At 53.4% G+C, this 18,505-nt stretch overlaps 1 protein-coding gene across 2 annotated transcripts in view; it reads left to right on the top strand.

Annotated features, from left to right (window-relative positions):
- The first annotated feature begins 657 nt into the window (after positions 1–657).
- Positions 658–18,505, top strand: part of AGPAT4 (1-acylglycerol-3-phosphate O-acyltransferase 4) — a 98,643-nt gene continuing 80,795 nt past the window's right edge. The window contains exons 1-2 of one of the 2 annotated variants that reach the window (XM_070074596.1): positions 696–817; positions 13,660–13,935. In XM_070074596.1, coding sequence (XP_069930697.1) covers positions 13,766–13,935 — 170 coding nt within the window. In that variant the 5' untranslated portion in view covers positions 696–817; positions 13,660–13,765. Of the gene's footprint in view, positions 818–13,659; positions 13,936–18,505 lie in introns of both variants that reach the window. The other variant, XM_051855176.2, reaches the window with a different exon arrangement.

Here is an 18,505-nt window from a genome sequence, read left to right on the forward strand (position 1 = left end):
GGGACACCCGGGGACCGGGATGCCCCCGGGGATTTTCTGTGCCCGTCCCTTGGTCGGCCGCGGACGCCCCGGACCCGCGGGTCTCCACTCTCTCTCGGCCGCCCGGGGCCCCGCGCGCCCCTGCACGCCCGCAGCGCGCACGGCGCGGGTCTCGGCGGCTCCTTGCCCCAAGGCGGGGCGCAGACCCCGAGCCCGCAGGGCGGCGACGGCGTGGGCCCCGCGGCCGAGGCGATCAGCGCGGGAGCGGCGCGCGCCCTGCACCGACCTGGGGAGGAAACGCGTGTTTTCTAGGAACAACGCTGGCTCCCAAAGCGGCGACTATTCTGCTGGGTCCGACACCTGACCGCGCGCACGTGCTGCGGGGCTGGCGGCACCGCCCGGGAGCCCGGGAGCGCGCAGCCAGGCGGGGAAGAAACGCAGCCTCCCCCGCGGCGGGGCTGGGTAGTCCCCCGGCGGGATCCCCATCGCAGCCCGCCCGCCGGGGACGGGGTCCAGGGCGCCGCGCCCCGGCCGCCGGCTCCGCTCCCCGGGCGCGAAGCAGGAGCGCCTCCGACCGCGGCGGCCTGCCAGCCCCGAGCGGCTCCGTCGCAGCTTTAAAAGGAAGTGACATGGGTGGGGAGAGACGTCAGCTGAGGACCACTTTTTTTTTTTTTTTTCCCTTCTCCTCCCCGAAGGGCCCACCCCTTGGGTGGAGTCTGGCCTCCGCTCGCCGGCGCCGGCGGACTTCGCGCCGCTATAAACGAGGGGCGGCTTCCGCGCGAGCCGGCCGCCCGCAGCGCTCGCTCGCCTGTCCGTGCGCCCGGCTGCCCGCAGGGAGGTAGGTGCGGCTCTGGGAGCGGCTGCGGGGCCGCTGGGCGGGCGCGGGCTGGCGGGCGCCGGGGGGCTTCGGGCTGCGCCGCGCCGCAGCCCCCGCGCGGTCCTTCCCGGGCTCGGAGCGCCGTGTGCGCGGGGGCCGGGGCTGCGGAGACCCTGCGCGTCTCGGAGGCGGCTCGCCGCTCCCTTTCGTGTCCTGCAACGCGTTCCCCGCGCTCCGGCGTTCCCGGGGCAACCGCAGCTGTGCGGGCGCGGGTGGGCTCGCGCGGCCCCGGCCCCTCCACCCTGCCTGGAGCCCCGCGTGGCCCGGCGGCCACCCCCTCCTCACCGTCCTGTTGGTTTTTCCCTATCGCGGGCGTACGGGCGGGGGGAAGGGAGTTGCCAGGGAAACGTGTGTTTGTGATTCCCTCCTGATTGACTGACTGTTGCCCCCCCGGAATCGGTGCTCACGTCTAGGAAGTCTGACAGGGCTGCTTGGCTGTGGACGTCTGGGGTCTGGGCGTCGGGGGGGTGTGAGTGGCCGCTGTGCGTTTTCCAGACAAACACACCCGTTTCTAGAGGCGAGGGGGATGAGGATGCCGCCAGGGTGGGGAAGGGCGCTGGGTTCTCCATAGGAGGCCCTGGCAGTGAAGGCGCAGACCTGGGGGAGAGCGCACCCCGACAGGCGGGGCCCCGGCTGTGCGTGCAGCCCCGCTGTGCAGAGTCCCCGCTCGGCTGCCGACTTACAGGAGCAAATGGAATTGCCCCAGGGGTTGCCCACCCTGGCCGCTTTCTCCCAGCACAGGCAGGGACTTCACCCAGCTGTGAGGATTAGTCAGCCAACCTCAGACGGAAAAAGTGTCTTGAGACGGGGGAGGAAGTGTGTGTGTGTGTGTGTTGGCAAGCATGTGTTTTGTGTGTGTGCATGCATGTATGTTGTGTGTATGTTTGCAAGCATGTGTGCCTGCATGTGTGTATGTTTGCAAGCATGTGTGTGCATGCATGTGTGGTGTGTATATGTTTGCAAGTGTGTGTGAGGAAGTGGGGAGGTACTCAGAACAGGAGTCGATCAGAAATCCTAATTTAAAACTCCTAGAGCCTCTTGAAGTTCTTTCTCTATAGGGAAAAAAATTGATCAGAAAAAAATACATGAAATAAGAGAAAATCATTACCTACTTAGCAATAAGGAAAAGTAAAGGTAATTGGAATCAAATAACACATCACCTAGAAAAATGCCAACCAAATGAGTTGGTTCACAGGTGCCGATTAAGTTGTTTTTATTTAGTGCGTCTGAGGAGGTCTTTGGTCTTGGGTACCATTCTCTAGACGAGCATCTCAGATTGCCAGAATTAGCCTTTGTCCGATAGATCAGTAACTCATCCTTGGTTCTTAAAGTTATCTGTGATTTTGGATAAAGATTTGTGAAGGTCGCTTAGCCCTTACCTAATAAAGCCAAAAATGTGCTGAGATACCTCAGTAGACCAGACATGGGTAAGTAGGAAGGCACGGTGCACTTGGGAGGTTCTGTTTGCTGAGATCCTTGTCCTAAGCTGCTGTTTGCTATGTCCTATAAAACCCAGCCCTGTGCGGAAGGTCTGAGGCATTTCATTTGCAACACTGGTAGTGCAGCACGAAACTAGCCACAGCTGAATGGAGTCGGAGACTTACTTTAGAGGCATAAAGCATGGGAAGAATTAATTAAAACAATGCAGCTCTCATTTTGAAAATGAGAGAAGATTCTTAGAGGTGGTTGGGTTGTAAGCGCTACATTTGCAATTAGTTCTGGTACAAGTCAGAGCCTGTGATTGGAGCACTCGCAAGTTGCTGGACGACAGAAGACCTACTGGGATGGAATTCAAAGGAAAAGTAGCCAGAAACCTTTGGAAGCATAGTCCAGGAGAGAAAAACAAGCAAACTGAAAAGCCGTTTTCTGGTGTTTAGATCCTCAGTAGAGATTGAACTAATCCACCTTACCCTGGGGACGATCACTGGAGCTGCGGGGGCGCTGGAGGTGACACCGTGGGAATGACTTAGAGGGGCTTGGCTGTCTGCGAGGGGCTGTGACCCAGCTGCTAGGAGGCTGGCAAAGAAAGTGGAAGGTTTGGTTTGTGGTGTCAAGTTTAGAAACCCTCCAGACAAGGTGGCAGAGTGTGGAGGAGCTCTCGGCTGGAGGGAAGGTGGCCGGGGCCGGCGAAGATGAGTGGGCAGGTGTGGCTGGAAGAAGACCAGGAGGGAGCCTGAGGATGCAGGAGTTGTGAAGGGGAGAAGCCAGGGCTTCAAGCAGAGAGGGCTGGGGAGTGTCAGATAGGAGATGAGTGATAAGAAAAGGCTGCTGGGGCGGGTTCTTGCCCCACACGGGGAGGGCGGTCTCCTGTGTGGAAGCAGAGCAGGCACTTTATGATGGCTGAAAACAAGTAGAGAGAAGCTCAGGAGGAGAAAGAAGAGAGACTGCAAAGAAGGCAGGCCCCTTCCTAACCCAATACTTTGGTTTAGCTGAAACTCATAAACTAGAGGTCAGCCTCAAACCAGACTGTAAGCAAGAAACGTGGGGCGAGGAAACCACAACTTGCCCCCGACGTCATCCTAATAATTTCTTCGTTGCTGTTGTTTTACATTGTGGGGTGCTTAGATGAGCATTTGGTGAACATGAAGCATTTCATGCAATCTGTTTTTCTTTTTTTAAGGATTTATTTAGTTATTTGCTAGACTCACACACAGAGAGGAAAGAGAGATATTCCATCTACTTATTCATGCCCGAAATGACTGGGGCTCTACCAGGCAGAAGCCAGAAGCTTCCTCTGGGTCTCCTATGAGGGTGCAGGGGCCCAGGGACTTGGGCCATCTTCCACTGCTTTCCCAGGCCGTAGCAGGGAGCTGGATCGGAAGTGGAGCCGCCAGGGTCTGAACCTGCACCCATATGGGATGCTGGTGCTGCAGACCAAGGCTTAACCCACGGCGCTGCAGCGCTGGCCCCACAATCTGTTGTATTCTGAATGGAGGCCTGGTGGGCCTGAACAGCAGCAGCCTGCACGTTTCTGAGTGGTTTTGATACCTAAATGTTTGGAGAATCTTACGACCGAGTCTGGCTTAGTAATCACCTAATGTTACCCAGAGCCTGGACGGCTCTGACTGGGCAGGCTTGGTCTAAGACAGGACTCAGCTGGGGAAGCAGGTGGAGTTCTGACGGTGGGCTTTCGTGTAGATTAGGGGGATCCACCAACTCTGTCAAGGTCGTGGGAAAGGGGAAGCTTCGAGTTTGCACTTGCTCTTTGAACAAATACTTATGTATCTGTTACGGACTCCATGGTGAGCAAAACGAGATACAGTTTAGTTACTGTTTCCAAGCCCATGAAGAGCTTTGAAGGGAAATTCTGGGCCTGGGTGATTTCCATTTTCTGCTAATGATGCAATAAGAGAAAGCATCTAAAAGCAAGAGCAGTTTTTTGGAACATTGTTAGGGAACACTGATTTCCAGAATGTATCTAGATTTTCTACCTAGCTGGTTTTTGTCTTCACTTTGCTACTATCTGGTTTGTGTAGCGGCTTCCTATCACCTCCCCTCCTTCCGTGCCTCCCTCCCTTCCTCACACCCACTGCCTACCTTCCTTCCCTCCCACTGGCAGTCTTTGATTCAACAGTGTCAGGTATCATGTCTCAGGCACTAAATATTCTAGATACAGTAATAGGAAACACGTTCTTTCCCAAAGCAGCCCTTAAACCAGAGGGTATTGCATTTGCTGGCTAATGACAGCTGATACTTCTTTCAGCAAATGATTTTATGTGCAGAACATGCTGGCCAGAGGGCCCAAGTGAGTAGCCGCTGGCTGTTGTCCATGATTTATGTGTGTCTTCTACATTGGTTGAACATAAAGGTGGCAAGCATTTCGAAATGAACAAAATGGGGAGAAGTGGGACTCTCACCCTGGAGTGGAGGACTAGACGTGTGTTCTCTTTCTGGAAGAGCAGGCAGCATGTGATAACCTCTCGAGGTTCCCACTTACAGTAAGCGATTTGTAGGCACCCAGGGTCTGCAGCTCCCCCCCAGATGGAGTGTTTTTATAGAGAAAATTCCTACTTGCATCAAAATTATGTGCCCTTTGGTTTGCAGGATGTCTTCATGTTGTTTGGAGCTTATTTTCCAGAATGTGCTGCAAGTCCATGTGTTGTTCCCACAAAATGAGTGAATTTCAGTGCCTGCTTCTAGCCATGTGCCATGGGTAGAGCCATTTACGCGAGGCCAGCGGAGCCTGGATACCCACAGAGAAGACGGCAGAGCCCCATGCTGCCTGCTGCCTGATGTACATAGCGCCCCCCCTCCCCCCTGGAATTGCTTCATCCCCCTGGGTTTCTGCCTTCATCCTGGAGGTTACGTGGGCAGCATGATAGAGTTCACAGGGAGAGCCATGGGCCTCTGCTTGGCTGACCATGGGAGAAAACTTCTAGCAAGTTCTCTGTTGTCTTTGTCCTTTTAATCTTCATTGAGATCAGCGTCTCGCTTCTGCTTGGGCTCGACATGGAAGCTTTTTCATGGCTCTTCCTCTGTAAGCGCCTACTAGCCTAGAGATGCATTATGGATTTCATGGGAGTTTGAAGCTGGAACTTAAACCTCTTGCAGGAGGTTGTGGGGGTGACAGGTGACCTGCAGAGGCGTCTGCGGCACTGGAGCCAGCCTGTCATATTACAGACTTCACATTCAGGGAGTCATTTTGTCCTCACAACAAACCCAACCGGTTTAAGGGGCTGTTTCCACATGGTGTCTCCCTGCCACTTCCTGGGCTTCTTTGGGAAAGAACTCGTTTCCTGTCTATTGCTGCATCTACAGTAGACAGTGCCTGAGATAGGATACTCGGCTGGATTTGTTGAGTGAATGAACTGGCAGATGGATGTGTGTATGATCGTGTCCCATTCTTCAGATAAAAATTGCCAAGACTGAGAGACGTGAAATTGTAGGGCTGAGATCTGAACCCAGACCGTTGCTTCCCAGAGCCCTGGCTCTGCTGCCCTGTGCCCTCATGTGTCACCCTGCTGTGTCCTCAGTCTGCCCCCAGCGCCTAGCACAGAACCCATTGCTCAGCACAAATGTATTGACTGATTCTGAAGACTGAACGGATTTCTACCGTGTAGACCTGCCCCTTATGTGTCTTCCATTGCTGCCTTTTTGTTTTTGTTTTTAAGACTTATTTTATTTGTTTGAAATGTAAAGTTAGCAAGAGAGAACAAGTGAGTATCAGTCCACTGGTTCAGTCCCCAAATGGCCACAGCTGCTATGGCTGGGCGCCAGGCTAAAACCAGGAGCCTGAAACCTCAATCGGTTCTCTCACATGGGTGGCAGGGGCCCAAGCACCTGGGCCATCTTCTGCTTTTCCAGGCCATCAGCAGGGAGCTGGAACAGAAGTGGGGCAGCCGAGGCTTGAGCCAGGGCTGCTGTTTGACGCAGCCTTCACCCGCTGCACCACAACACTGAACCCCTGCAGAAGCGCTGTGGGGGAGAACGGGCTTTTAGAACTTGGAAAACAACTGGAGGCTGTGTTTTTAAGACTACTGGAGTTCTCAGGGAGTGTGCCTTGTTCCCCACTGTGGTCCAGTGTGGTGGGGAGGGAAGGCTCCCTGGGAACAAAGTATCTGGGAGACACTGTAGTCCTGCCATTGAATTAGCTGTGAACGGCTCTCCAAGCCCACATGGACCTAAGGACCCAGCCCCACGGAGCAGCCGCTCTGGGGCAGTGGGCGAGGCCGCTGCTGGCGGTGCCCAAGGTTGAGGGTGGGTGGACGGAGGCCAAGCTTCCTGTCGCTGCGGTGACTTTCAGCACGCCCGTCACCACGTTGAAAGGCCGATCGTTATCTGGAGCGACTGCCATGCTCATCTTGGGCAGACCCTGAGATGAGACTGGAGGAAGGAATTGATCCAGGACTCAGGCTTGGTCGGATTCCCAGCTCCGTGAGCTCCTCGGGGACTGCGGGTCCTCTGTGGGCAGAGGTTAACCGAGGCTGATGAAATTTTTAAAGTGTCTGTCCGCACCAGGCACGTTAACTTCCTGGGTTGCCGGGGCCACGACGTCGAATCCGTGCCGTCTTCCGGGGCTTGGTCCTGGATCCCAGTGTGAGATCCACCTGGCTCCTTCCTGCCCTGTCCATCTTTTCCTGCTGTGCTGAGAGGAGATCCCGCGGCTGCCACTTCCCTGCCCTGCCGCCTGTTTTCCTTACCCTTGCCCTCCACCCCATTCTTCACAGGGCATTTGCTCTCTCTGGCTGCGTGGTTCCACTCGGTGACAGTTGTTCTTTACGGTTTGGTGTCAGTTTCAGTACTGGGTGCTTGTTGATGGCACGGGGTTGGAACTGCACCAGTTCTAGCCCAGAGGTGAGCAGCTAGAGAACAGGTGTCCCAGCCCAGAGCAAAGATGAACTCAAGCAGGTGGTGGCCTTGGCGATGCTGCGCCTCCCAGCCAGGTCATCCCAGGCTTACGTTCTTTGGGGGGCGGAGCTTCTCAACCTTGTGGCCGTGGATGTGCTGTGGGGGCTGCCCCCTGCCCTGCTGTGTGGAGGCTTGGCCACATCCCTGGCCTGCACCCTATAGGTACCAGCCCCTCTGCCCCTGGTCTCTGGGTGGGCAGAACCACTCACGGGTGACAGCCATGGCTTTAGGAACGTCCCACATCCCCTCCGGCGCTTGGAAATCTGGTTGTTTCTGCTCCTGATCCCAAGAAAACCCATTTTCCCAACTTGCAGAGCCAAACCTCCAAACAGCGGGGTCCCGACCAAAGTGGCGTTTCATATAGTTAAGTTGTAGGTAGTTTAATTAGGAATTGAAGAATACTCATAGGCAAAGTTACAAGCAGACATGGGACTAGAAAGGACTCCAATGTTGAGTCTTGGCAGACCTGCCCTGGGAGGCCTGGTGGGCTGGACAGGTGCAGCTGGGTGGTGCCTAAGGGCTCGGCCCACCACCCAGGGCTGGTTTGATCCACCCTCCCACCCCCTCCAGTGCTCCCAGGCTCCCCGGTGGGGTAGAGGAGCCCATCTGAGGATTGCAAGTCTTGGACCTGCAGCTTCTGCTCCTTGCCATCAGTTCCTGCCCTGTTGGTTCTCGGCTTCTGTCCTGTGAGCTCATTTGTCTCCCAGTGGGGACAGAATATGGGACACTTCAGTGTCGCCAACCTACCCAACACTTTCTGGTCTCTCCGTTGTTCATCTCCCACTGATTGCATTAAAGAAACCAAGCATTCGGCCATTTGCCAAATATCATTCATGAACTCGCTTCATCCGGGTCTCCTGTGTGCTGGGCCCGTGCTGGCTGCTGGGGACTGGGGAGCCACTGGACACGGCTGTCCCACGGGTCTTGCTCCAGGACACATGGGTCAGCTCTGCTCCCATTGGCTACCACTCAGCTAATTTCGTAGCTTGAGTGTCATTTCTCTGGTACTGGAGCCCTGAATTTCCTAGGAATCTGATCACGGGGAGTCTGCTGCAGCCAACACCCACGGGTCCATCTGTTTCGTTAGTGTGCCGTCATAAGAAGCATTGACAGGGTCTTGGGTCTCAGCCTTGCATGAAGGGGGGAAACATCTTTGGTCCACTCAAGATGTTCTTGGATCTTAGTGATTCTTCCTGTTGGGGGCAAGAGCTGTGGGTTGATTCCCTGGGCTCTTTGAGATGACCTGGGAAACTTGGTGTTGGCCAGCTCTCCTCCCTGCAGACTTTGCCATTGGCTGTAATCAGGATCACGGGTGAGGGCCAGCCCTACTTGGCCCTGTGCCCTCGTCTCTCAGACGCTGTATCCGTTTAGGACGGTTCATTTTGCTTCTTGCAGGTGCTTTGGTGGACATGCTACCCACCCCACCCCCCCCCCAGCCATGGACAGCTTGCCCCGTGCAGGGTGTCCTGTCCTTCCCTGAGATGGCATACCAGGACGTGTGTGGTCACCTTACTCTGCTTGTATTGATTCCTCTGGGGCCAATGATATTTTTTTCTTTCAAGTAGCTTTATTGAGGCATAATTTACGTACCCTAAAATTCACCTATTCAGAGTCTACAACTCCACAGCTTTTAATATATCCTCCTAGGGGACTGCCAGCACCACTGCATGTACGGGTTTTTGTCACCTTGCAAACAGACCCCGTGTGCACCACACCCCACCGCTGCAGTCCTGGGCTGCTCGTACGTTGCCTGTCTCCGCAGCTTTGTGTCTGAACACATCACATGAACACAGTTGCACGCTGTGTGATCGTTTGTGACCGATGGCTTTCGCTGCATGTGACTTTGAGGTTCATCCAAGTTGTAGCACAGGTCGGTCTGTCCTTTGTTGAGGCCGAGTAATATTCCACTGTCCGGATGCACCGCACTGTGTCTGTCCGTGCGTCAGCCGGTGCATGTTAGGTAGGGCTGTGTCCCCCTGTCAGGAGCAGTGCTGCCATGATCGTGGGTGTGTGAGGGGTGTGTTTCCCTCAGGAGGACTGTGTGAGTGAGTGCCTGGTCCTGTGGTGACTCTCCCAGCTGAGCAGTGAGCACACAGGGTTCGCATTCTCTCCCAAGACCTTCTCTGAGGCTAAGGAGACGCAGAGGACTGGGACTTAGGGAGCAGGAGCAGGTGGCACAGGACAGAGCCACACTCAGCAGGCTGGCTGTGTTCCTGCAGTCCCAGAGGGAGACTGCAAGGGGCTTGTCACTGCCTGGCCCTGGGGCGTCCCCGGAGGAGAGGGACTGGGAGGCAGCGGCAGCTGGCTGGCGTGGCTCCACCCTCCGCCCAGGCAGAGCAGAGACTTTTTCTCGAGGCATTAGGGCGTGAGGGTTCCTGAGCCCAGGGCTGTGTTCCCTGTACTCTCCGCTCTGCTGGGATTTGCTTTCTTCGAAAGCAGGAAGTCCTGTGAAACCAAACACACTTCCAGGAGTGAGTCCATTTCCCTCTCCTTTGAGTCACCATGCACTGATGTTTGAGAATTAGATTACTGGGAAAGCTAAGCCCAAGCCTGAAAGGAGGAAGTTGTAAGTCACTTTGGAAAGCCCAGGATTTGGAGACCACACCCCTTCCCGTGGGAGGGACCAAATGAAGTGGTACCTCGAGGTTTTGTAGGCGTACATTTTCTCCTTCATTTCCCAAGTCTTGGTTATGGGTTACTGTGAACAGAAGTGACAGGTGTGACAAACATGACCATGAAGCAAGATGCTAATGGCGTGCAGTAGATGCTCCCTAAACAGAGTGAGTGAGGGAGTGAGTGTGTGTGTGTGTGTGTGTGTGTGTGTAACTCACTCTCATCTTTCTCGGTGTGTCTGATCAGCCTATCTCATGCCCTAACTAGTTTTGTAAGGCAGGATGGAAATGACACAAGACAAAACAGACTCAGAGGAGGCAGACTGAATGGGTTTGTGGCAAACAAATCAAGTTCTAATACTTTCCTGAGCCTCTCTCTCCTACCTGTAAAATGGGTACACTAATAAATCCTATAACTTTTTTTCAACATCAGGCGTTACTTATGAACATACTTCCGTAATCTGAAAAATGCAACGTAAAATTTGAGCTCTGTTTTTTAACTTGAATATATTGAACAAGTGATACATACTCTGGTAGTATAATTAGAAGATACAGGAGTATTTCAAGTTCATGGAAAAAATGGAGTTAAAATATAATGGGCATTTTCCATGAAGTTTTTGAAGAGTGTTCACACAGAGACATGTAAGAAAGAACACGAGTGTCTCCCATTGGGCCATGCACCCACAGCATCACTCGGAGTGTTGATTCCACTGGAAATGCCGTTTGAATGGCACAGTGGCCCCTGTGCAATGTTCGTCACCGTGGTCTCCAGAGCAGGGAAAAGCCTGGGGCGTCAAGATGGGAGAAGTTGCCGGCGCCGCGGCTCACTAGGCTAATCCTCCGCCTTGCAGCGCCGGCACACCGGGTTCTAGTCCCGGTCAGGGCACCGGATTCTGTCCTGGTTGCCCCTCTGCCAGGCCAGCTCTCTGCTGTGGCCAGGGAGTGCAGTGGAGGATGGCCCAGGTCCTTGGGCCCTGCACCCAATGGGAGACCAGGAGAAGCACCTGGCTCCTGGCTTCGGATCAGCGCGGTGCGCCAGCTGCAGCGCGCCGGCTACGGCAGCCATTGGAGGGTGAACCAACGGCAAAGGAAGACCTTTCTCTCTGTCTCTGTCTCTCACTGTCCACTCTGCCTGTCCAAAAAAAAAAAAAAAAAAAAAAAAAAAAAGATGGGAGAGGTTAATTTTTGGTATAGTCATAGAAAAGGATGCTCTTCCATAATTAAACATGACTCACTCACTATATAAAATTTCGAAAACATTTTGAGTATCAAAAGGCAGTCATGAAAGCATTTGGGCGTTATGCTTTGCACGTTTTTGTGAATCCATAGAGGTTTGATAGAAGAATAAAAACAAGGGAGCACAGCGATTTCTTTTTTTTTTTTAATTTTTAAATTTTAATTTATTTGACAGAGTTATAGACAGAGACAGAAAGGTCTTCCTTCCATTGGTTCACTCCCCCAAATAGCCGATCCAAAACCAGGAGCCAGGTGCTTCTCCTGGTCTCCCATGGGGTGCAGGGCCCACGCACTTGGGCCATCCTCCACTGCCCTCCCGGGCCACAGCAGAGAGCTGGACTGGAAGAGGAGCAACCAGGACTAGAACCTGGCGCCCATATGGGATGCCGGAGCTGCAGGCAGAGGATTAGCCAAGTGAGCCACGGCGCCGGTCCCCAGGAGCACAGTGATTTCAACCTCAGATCGGGAAGTAGCTTCCATATCTAGGACTTTTTTTTATGGAGCAGATACAACACGCTATCCGTGCGCTGAGGCATAGTCTGTGGGTTCTCTATTTAAAATATTTCAGACGCTAAAAACTAAGCTTGCCAACTGAGTGTGCAGACCACTTTCCAAGCCTGGAGGGAGCTGTTCTGTGTTGCAGGAGTTGTCTTCTGCCGTGAGCGCTGGTGCTACTGTGGATTCCTGGTCCGTCGCTGCTCGCGGCCCTCATCCGCCCTTTCCACCCCCAACCCTTGCTGCTCCTACTGGCTTGTAGGTGGGTCTTCAGAGAATCATTTTTAGAAGCAGCAAGGTCTCTGGGCTCTGTTACTTTTTTGCAGTTATTATTTTTTTAACCTGATTCCTCATGATTACTTCTAGGGAACTTGTAACGTTTGACACAGAGGACCCGGTCGGCTAAAAGCAGAGGCCAAAGTCAAGGCCTGATTCGGCAGGACACACAGAACCCATTGCGTTTGTTAAGGCGTTCCCCGGTGTTTGGGAATTAACACCGTGGAATGTCATTGATTTTACCAAAAATATCCTTTAATCTAACAAGTGTCTGGGGTAGAAGGAGGACTCTCCCTTTGCCGTGGCCAGAGCCCAGCCTGGTCTGGGCAGCGTCCCCGAAGCCTGAAGTTGTCTGTCCCAGGCCACGGTCCTTCCAAGGCAGGTGCTCAAGGGTCTCTCGTTGCCCGCTCCCAGGGTGTTTCCAGTTCTGGCCCTTGGCTGTCTCAGTTAAAACCTGCACGCCCCCTGCCAGTGAGGCCTTCTGTGCCCTGGTCTCCAACAGGGGAGGCGCCCCTTTACTGAAACGACCCCTCTCTGCCTCGTTCCTCCTGCAGGTGCATCTGTGCAGGGTCGGGGAGCAAAGCCCTTCTGAGTGCCCAGAGCTTTTTTCCGTCTCAGTGGGAGGTGAGAAGCCCAGGATGTGGGCTCTGCAGTCCCCTTGGCTCCCCCTCTCCCATGGGGGAATGTGTGGGCGCAAGGGAGCTCCCGAGTTCAAAGGCCAAGGTCCTGTCCCCTGCGCTTTGTTACTGGTGACAGAGAGGGCTGAACTGAGGGCAAGAGGGGGGACGGCCATCAGGTGCTCAGGCCAAGAGTGCCAGGCAGCAGAAGAAAACACCCCGAGCTGGGCGGCCGCGCCGTCCTGTCCCTGCGATGGGCAGTGACAGCGTTCATGCTCCACTTTTCATTTCTGCTGCTGGTCGGTCTTTTGTGTTGGCAATGGTGGGGTGAACGGTGGGTAGGGAGAGGTCTTTGGCTGAATGCCTCGGATACTGCTGGCCACATAGTTAGAAATAAATCCACTTAGATCCTCAGAGATCAGAAACAAACATAAATGTTAGATTGAGCCAGTGGTTCAAATATATAATTAAATATAGAAAAAGTAGATGAAATGCATGAATATTTACCAGTTTTCTGCAGGGTAAGACATAAACATGGAAGACCTGCTTAATCGTAAGCACTATGAAGGAAATCTGTGGTTTGTTTTTTTTTTTTAAGATTTTATGTATTTATTTGAGAGGTAGAGTTACAGATAGAGGGAGAGACAGAGAGAGAGGTTTTCCGCCTACTGGTTCACTCCACAAATGGCTGCAATGGCCAGAGCTGTATCAATCTGGAGCCAGGATCCAGGAGCTGCTTCTGGTCTCCCACATGGATGCAGGGGCCCAAGCACTTGGGCCATCTTTCCCTGCTCTCCCAGGCCACAGCAGAGAGCTGGGTCAGAAGTGGAGCAGCTGGGACTTGAACCAGCGCCCATATGGAATGCTGGTGCCACAAATGGAGGCTTAGCCAACTCTGCCATGGTGCCAGCCCTAAAATCAGCGTTCTTGCTTTATAATAATTTAAAGTTCCAAAAAGCTAAACATAAATGCCAGCAAATCAGTAAAAATTGGCTACTCTAGATGGAATAAGATGATGCTCTGAGTATATGAAGAGTACATGCAAATCAGCATGCAGGAGACGTGAGCAGCAGAGAAGAGAGCTGTCCCGAAAGACAAAGCCGTGTTCTGATAGGCGTTAAAAATCATGCAACTTCATGGCCATCCAGAGTAGCGTGTTTTAAAATGAGACACGGCCTTTACGTCTGAGGCTTATGTAGTTCTCTGTGTGTGTTTTCAGATGAGAATAGATGTGATGAAATGGGCGCCTCTGTCTTCCTGTTAAATGGATATACCCACACAGCATTCTGGAAAGCGGTCCGGCGATCCTCACATAGCACCTTAAAATGTTTGTTCCTGGAGCCCCGGCATCCCGTTTCTGGGAATGTGTTCCAAAGAAAGAACCCACAACTCAAAAAAGGGAGAGAGCTTTATGCTCAGCATCGCTAATCACTGTATTAATTATTCCTGAAAAGACAGAGAACGAAGCCCAAAGATACCATAATGAGGCAAGAAGGTAATAATTATGGTACCACCAGAAGGGTAATTATGTTGCATTATGGAAATTGAATGTGATCCCACACCAAGGTTGCAAAAAGGGCATAGAAAATTGATTTGGCATTGGATCTCAGCTGAGTTTAAAAATAAAAACCCCTCTGCAATGGTTTTATCTGGCAGAGGGAAAAAAAAGCATATTCACCCAGAAAGGAGAAGAAAATAAAGCAAAAATGGTTGTTTTAGGTGGTAAAATCTACATTTTAGAAATTTACAGATTTGTATAATGAATGTGAATTACTATGATAATGGGAGAAAATCGCCTTTCACAGAATGCATGACTTTGGGTACATGACTCACCTTGTGAGTGATTCCTCCTACTTTTCAAGGATTTATATTTTAATGGAAGAGTCTTTGTTCAAAAAAAAAAAAGTCAATTCTGTGTTCCTCAGTGTCTGAGCTCCCTCCCTTCGGTATGAGTAGGTAATCTGCTTTCCTTGTGGTCGTTTTCACGCCAAGCTGATGGATCGCCTCGTGCAATCCCAGTGTTTGTAGGAGACTCTTGATGCTGCTGACACGGTGTGACAGTTGGAAGAACAGTCATGTGGCTTTATCTGCACAGCATTGCGGGAAGAATAAATCGGCGGGTCATCCACCCTGTGCTTAGGGTAATGGGGGAGAAACCTAGGGCTGTTCCAGCTCATGCTTTCTCTCGACAATTCGGAGTTGCCAGCGTGGAGGTGACATCGTATCAGGGAATGGGATGAGCGAACACTAGCTGAGCGTGTCTGTTCTGTAAGGGGTGCAAGGAGAGGGAGCTTCTCCAGGGCTTTCCTGAATCGGGTGTGGTGCCCACTTCAGACTCAGAGAGGGACGCTAGCCATGTCCTCTGCGCTTGGGCTCGGGCGTCTGATGGAATGCTATTATGTGTAAAGCTGCTTTCACGCAGATTCATTGAACTTTAACTTATGAATGAGTGAGTAGTTTCATGGACGGGCAACCTGATGAATGAATAAACTTATCAATGGATAAATAAATGTATGAATGACTTAGGGAACCGTGTCCAAGATTTGGCTGAGAAGTTAGAAAGGACCTCCCTGCCTCACCAGGCATCTTTCATTCCTGAGCTTTTGGGTTTAGGAGGGAAAGGGAGGGAGAGAGAAAGCTTTGCCTCGGGTTTTATCCGCCGTTACTGGTGAAACTTTACAAGGACGAGCCGGTCGGTCCGTGATGACCCCAAAAGCATCGCTCCCGTCCGTGAACTTCAAATCTTTGTGGCTGTATTTCAGAAACAAGGATGTTGCCAGGCAGCTTATTTCGGGCACTCTGAGCCAGCAAGTCTGTCTGCAATACATGATTCATGGCAGAAGCACTTAGGTGCATTTCTCTAGGAAGTCTCCTCCCGTCCATTATACAGGAATCAAGTTGAGGAAGCGGCCTGGCTCCTTTAGCATCCCTTTATGAAAATCAGAAATGAAAGATTTAAGATGCCCATATCGATCGCTCGCCTCCCCCGCACTCCTTTCTGAAAAATAAGGTCTGACAACCTCAGGCTCTCCAAGAACTCAGGGGTCAAGGGCATGCCAGCAACATGGAAGAGGGCAGACGGGGCCCTGCCGAGAGAGGTGGAAGTGAGAGAAGTGCAGTCTCCTTACTGTCCCCCAGGTCAGGACCCCCCAAGCCTGCGATCCCTGGCGGAGTGCTCTGGGCTCTGCTCCGGGTCCACACCCGGCAGTGTCAGTGCATAGCAGCTACCACCAGTCAGCTGCACTGTGGACGAGTGGGCCATAAAAACTGAGACGGATGACAGAGGTCCAGGTGTCTCCCCTACAGCCTCCCCTTCCCGTTCCCCAGCCTCGCTAAGCTCTGCACCACCCTGGCAGGGTCGGTGTATCTGTCAGAACATCGCGCTGGCAGCTGTGGAAGCTGAGGTTTCTAGGGGCTCCGTGCCCACGCTGATAAGAACACGTGGGTGACCAAGTATAAACTCTGCCCCTGACTCCAAACACCGGACACCTCCCCTTCTGCATTTATGTATTCAGCCACCAGTAGGTTCCCAAGGGGGTTTCTACAAACCAAGTGCACCTGCCAGTGCAGAATGAGCTCCTGCCAGGGCCACACTCCCCGGGTGCACAAAGTTAGCGGTTGGTAGCAGAGCCCACCATGCCCGTGCGGTTGTGTCCCCCAGCCTTTATACGCTGGTGTTTCCCATGTCGGCTCTATGAGACAGCCTGCCTCTGAGCTGAGCTGCCTCGCGTCTGGTGGCGTGGTGCATTTGTGACTGGGCCTGCCGTTGGTGCCGAGCCCTGTGGGTGTGACCGAAGATGACGTTGCGAGGTGACACGGAGTCAGGACTCCTCCTGGAACGGCTGACCCAGGCAGACGAGGTGGACGAGGCCGCAGCGAAGGAGGGGCTTGTGCGATCGGTCCACTCTGCAGTGCCGAGAATGGGTTTGTGTCACCTCCGGAGCTTCAGTACCCTTCCCCCTGGTTTCCTGGCCTCTCCACTCGGAGCACCAAAATTTGGGATTGTTTGGCAATACTGGTGCCTGCATAAAGGTCCCAGGGCTGGGGCCAGCACCATGGCGTAGTAGGCTATGCCTATGCCTGCAGCATCGGCATCCCATATGGGCGCTGGTTCATGTCCTTCCGATCCAGCTGTCTGCTTATGGCCTGGGAAAGCAGTGGAGGATAAACCAAGGTTGGGCCCCTGCACCCACATGAGAGACCGGGAAAGCCTGGAACGGGCTCCTGGCTTCTGGCTTTGGATTGGCCCAGCTCTGGCTGTTGCGGCCAGTTTGGGGAGTGAACCAGTGGAGGTAAGACCCCTCTCCCCTCTCCCCTCTCCCCTCCCCCCTCCCCCCTCCCCTCTCCCCTTTCCCCTCTCCCCTCTGCCCTCTATCTTCTCTTCTCTCTCTCACTCTCTAACTCTGCCTCTTGGATAAATAAAATCTTGAAAAAAAAAAAAAAAAGTTCCAGAGCTCCCAGATTACAGCTGTGCCCCTTTCCCCAGCGAGTGTTCAAAACAAAAACCCAATCATAAAATAAGTTCAGGGAAATTGCCGACAAAGTTTTGAAGTTTGCCCTAAGTCTTAAAAAGGTTTTTGAAGTATTAAGGATCAGATCTGCTTTTCAAAATCATCTTTTTGGGTGCCACCATTTGCTGGTGGCTTGAGCGCAGGCAGTCCCAGCACTGGGGAGGCAGCCTAGCCTCTGCCAGGCGCCTTCCTGCTGCCTGGCGGGAGGCAGGTGCACATTTGTTTATCCACTACTTCCTTAGCTATCAATAGCATGTCCTTAGCTCGTTTCAAGGCTCTTTGAGGTCAGGAAAGTACCAGAGTACAAGGTCTGTCTGACGCATACCACGGTGAGGAGGGTCTTGGTCAGGGGGTACGGGTGAGGCGTGTATGCAGGGAATCATCAGTTATTACCCCTCATAGTGAGCACAGCCCTCACGCTGACCAGCCAGCTCTGCCTCTGGGCTCAGGAGTGGGACGTGAGGATTCCCTTAGAACGTGCAGCGGACACTGAGACTGCCAGCGGATTCAGCCCAGGTACCTGGAGTTGTGCGAGTGTCGGAAAAAGATACCCGGATGGGGAACTTCTCCATAAAACCTGTGCGCCAGCCAGTGGAGCCACAAGTGGGGAAGCCAAGAAGGAAAATGGCAGAGGGCTCGGGGCTGTGGAGAGCAGTCGGAGGAGGGAGAGGCCTGGGGGTCTAGGAGGGCTTCACGCAGGCTGGGGTGCCGATGGGCTGCTCCCATGCATGCGTGCGTTTGGTTGTCTGAGCTTTTCTGGGAGGCAGGGAGAACTTCCCCTTAAACAGGTGTAGAGACCGAGGCGCCGAGATGGAGAGCTACTTGCCCCAGGTCACACGGTCGGCACACGGGGCTTCTCCATGCTGCTGTCACCTCTGTGCATCTTTGTAGAGGCCAAGTGGGGAGGACAGCTGTGAGCACTGGGCGATGCTGGGCCTGACCACGTTGCCATGGTGATGGTGGTGTGGGAGGCAGTTTCTGTGCTGAACAAAGCTGTGTGTGTGTGTGTGTGTGTGTGTGTGTGTGGTGCTGGCTGGTGGTGCCACCCTCCTGGCCTGCTCCTGTGGGCCCAGAGCTGTTATGGGGCTATTTCACGCCCAGGAGACAGCTGCTTTGTCCCACTCCTCGGCTCCCACACTCCCAGCCTCCACATGCTCACTGCTGGGCTGATGCCCACGGCCACGGGGTCACAGTCAGGACCGCCATAGCCTGTTCTCCTTCCACCTCTGAAAAGCCTTCATTATTAACTGCAGAATCCTCAGGGGAAGCCACAGGAATGGTTTAGGTTTCACGATATTGGATTTTTCATCAGGACTCGATCACAGTTAAGCTTTCCACTGAGCAGCTTTGAAACGGCTCACTCGCTCTTGGTGATGGACACGCAGCAGCCAGCTGGCTCCGCGGACACCGCGTTCGGAACCCTGCAGCCCCCAGGGCCCCTGCACCACTGGACTTGGATTTGGAGATGGTGTAACATCTGCCCAGAAGGAAGACATGGCTGTGGCTCTGGAAGACTCGTTGGCAGTAGCTTAAAAATGCACCATTTCGGAAGCC

The sequence above is a fragment of the Oryctolagus cuniculus genome, chromosome 5, assembly GCF_964237555.1.
Source record: "Oryctolagus cuniculus chromosome 5, mOryCun1.1, whole genome shotgun sequence".
Classification (NCBI taxonomy): domain Eukaryota; kingdom Metazoa; phylum Chordata; class Mammalia; order Lagomorpha; family Leporidae; genus Oryctolagus; species Oryctolagus cuniculus.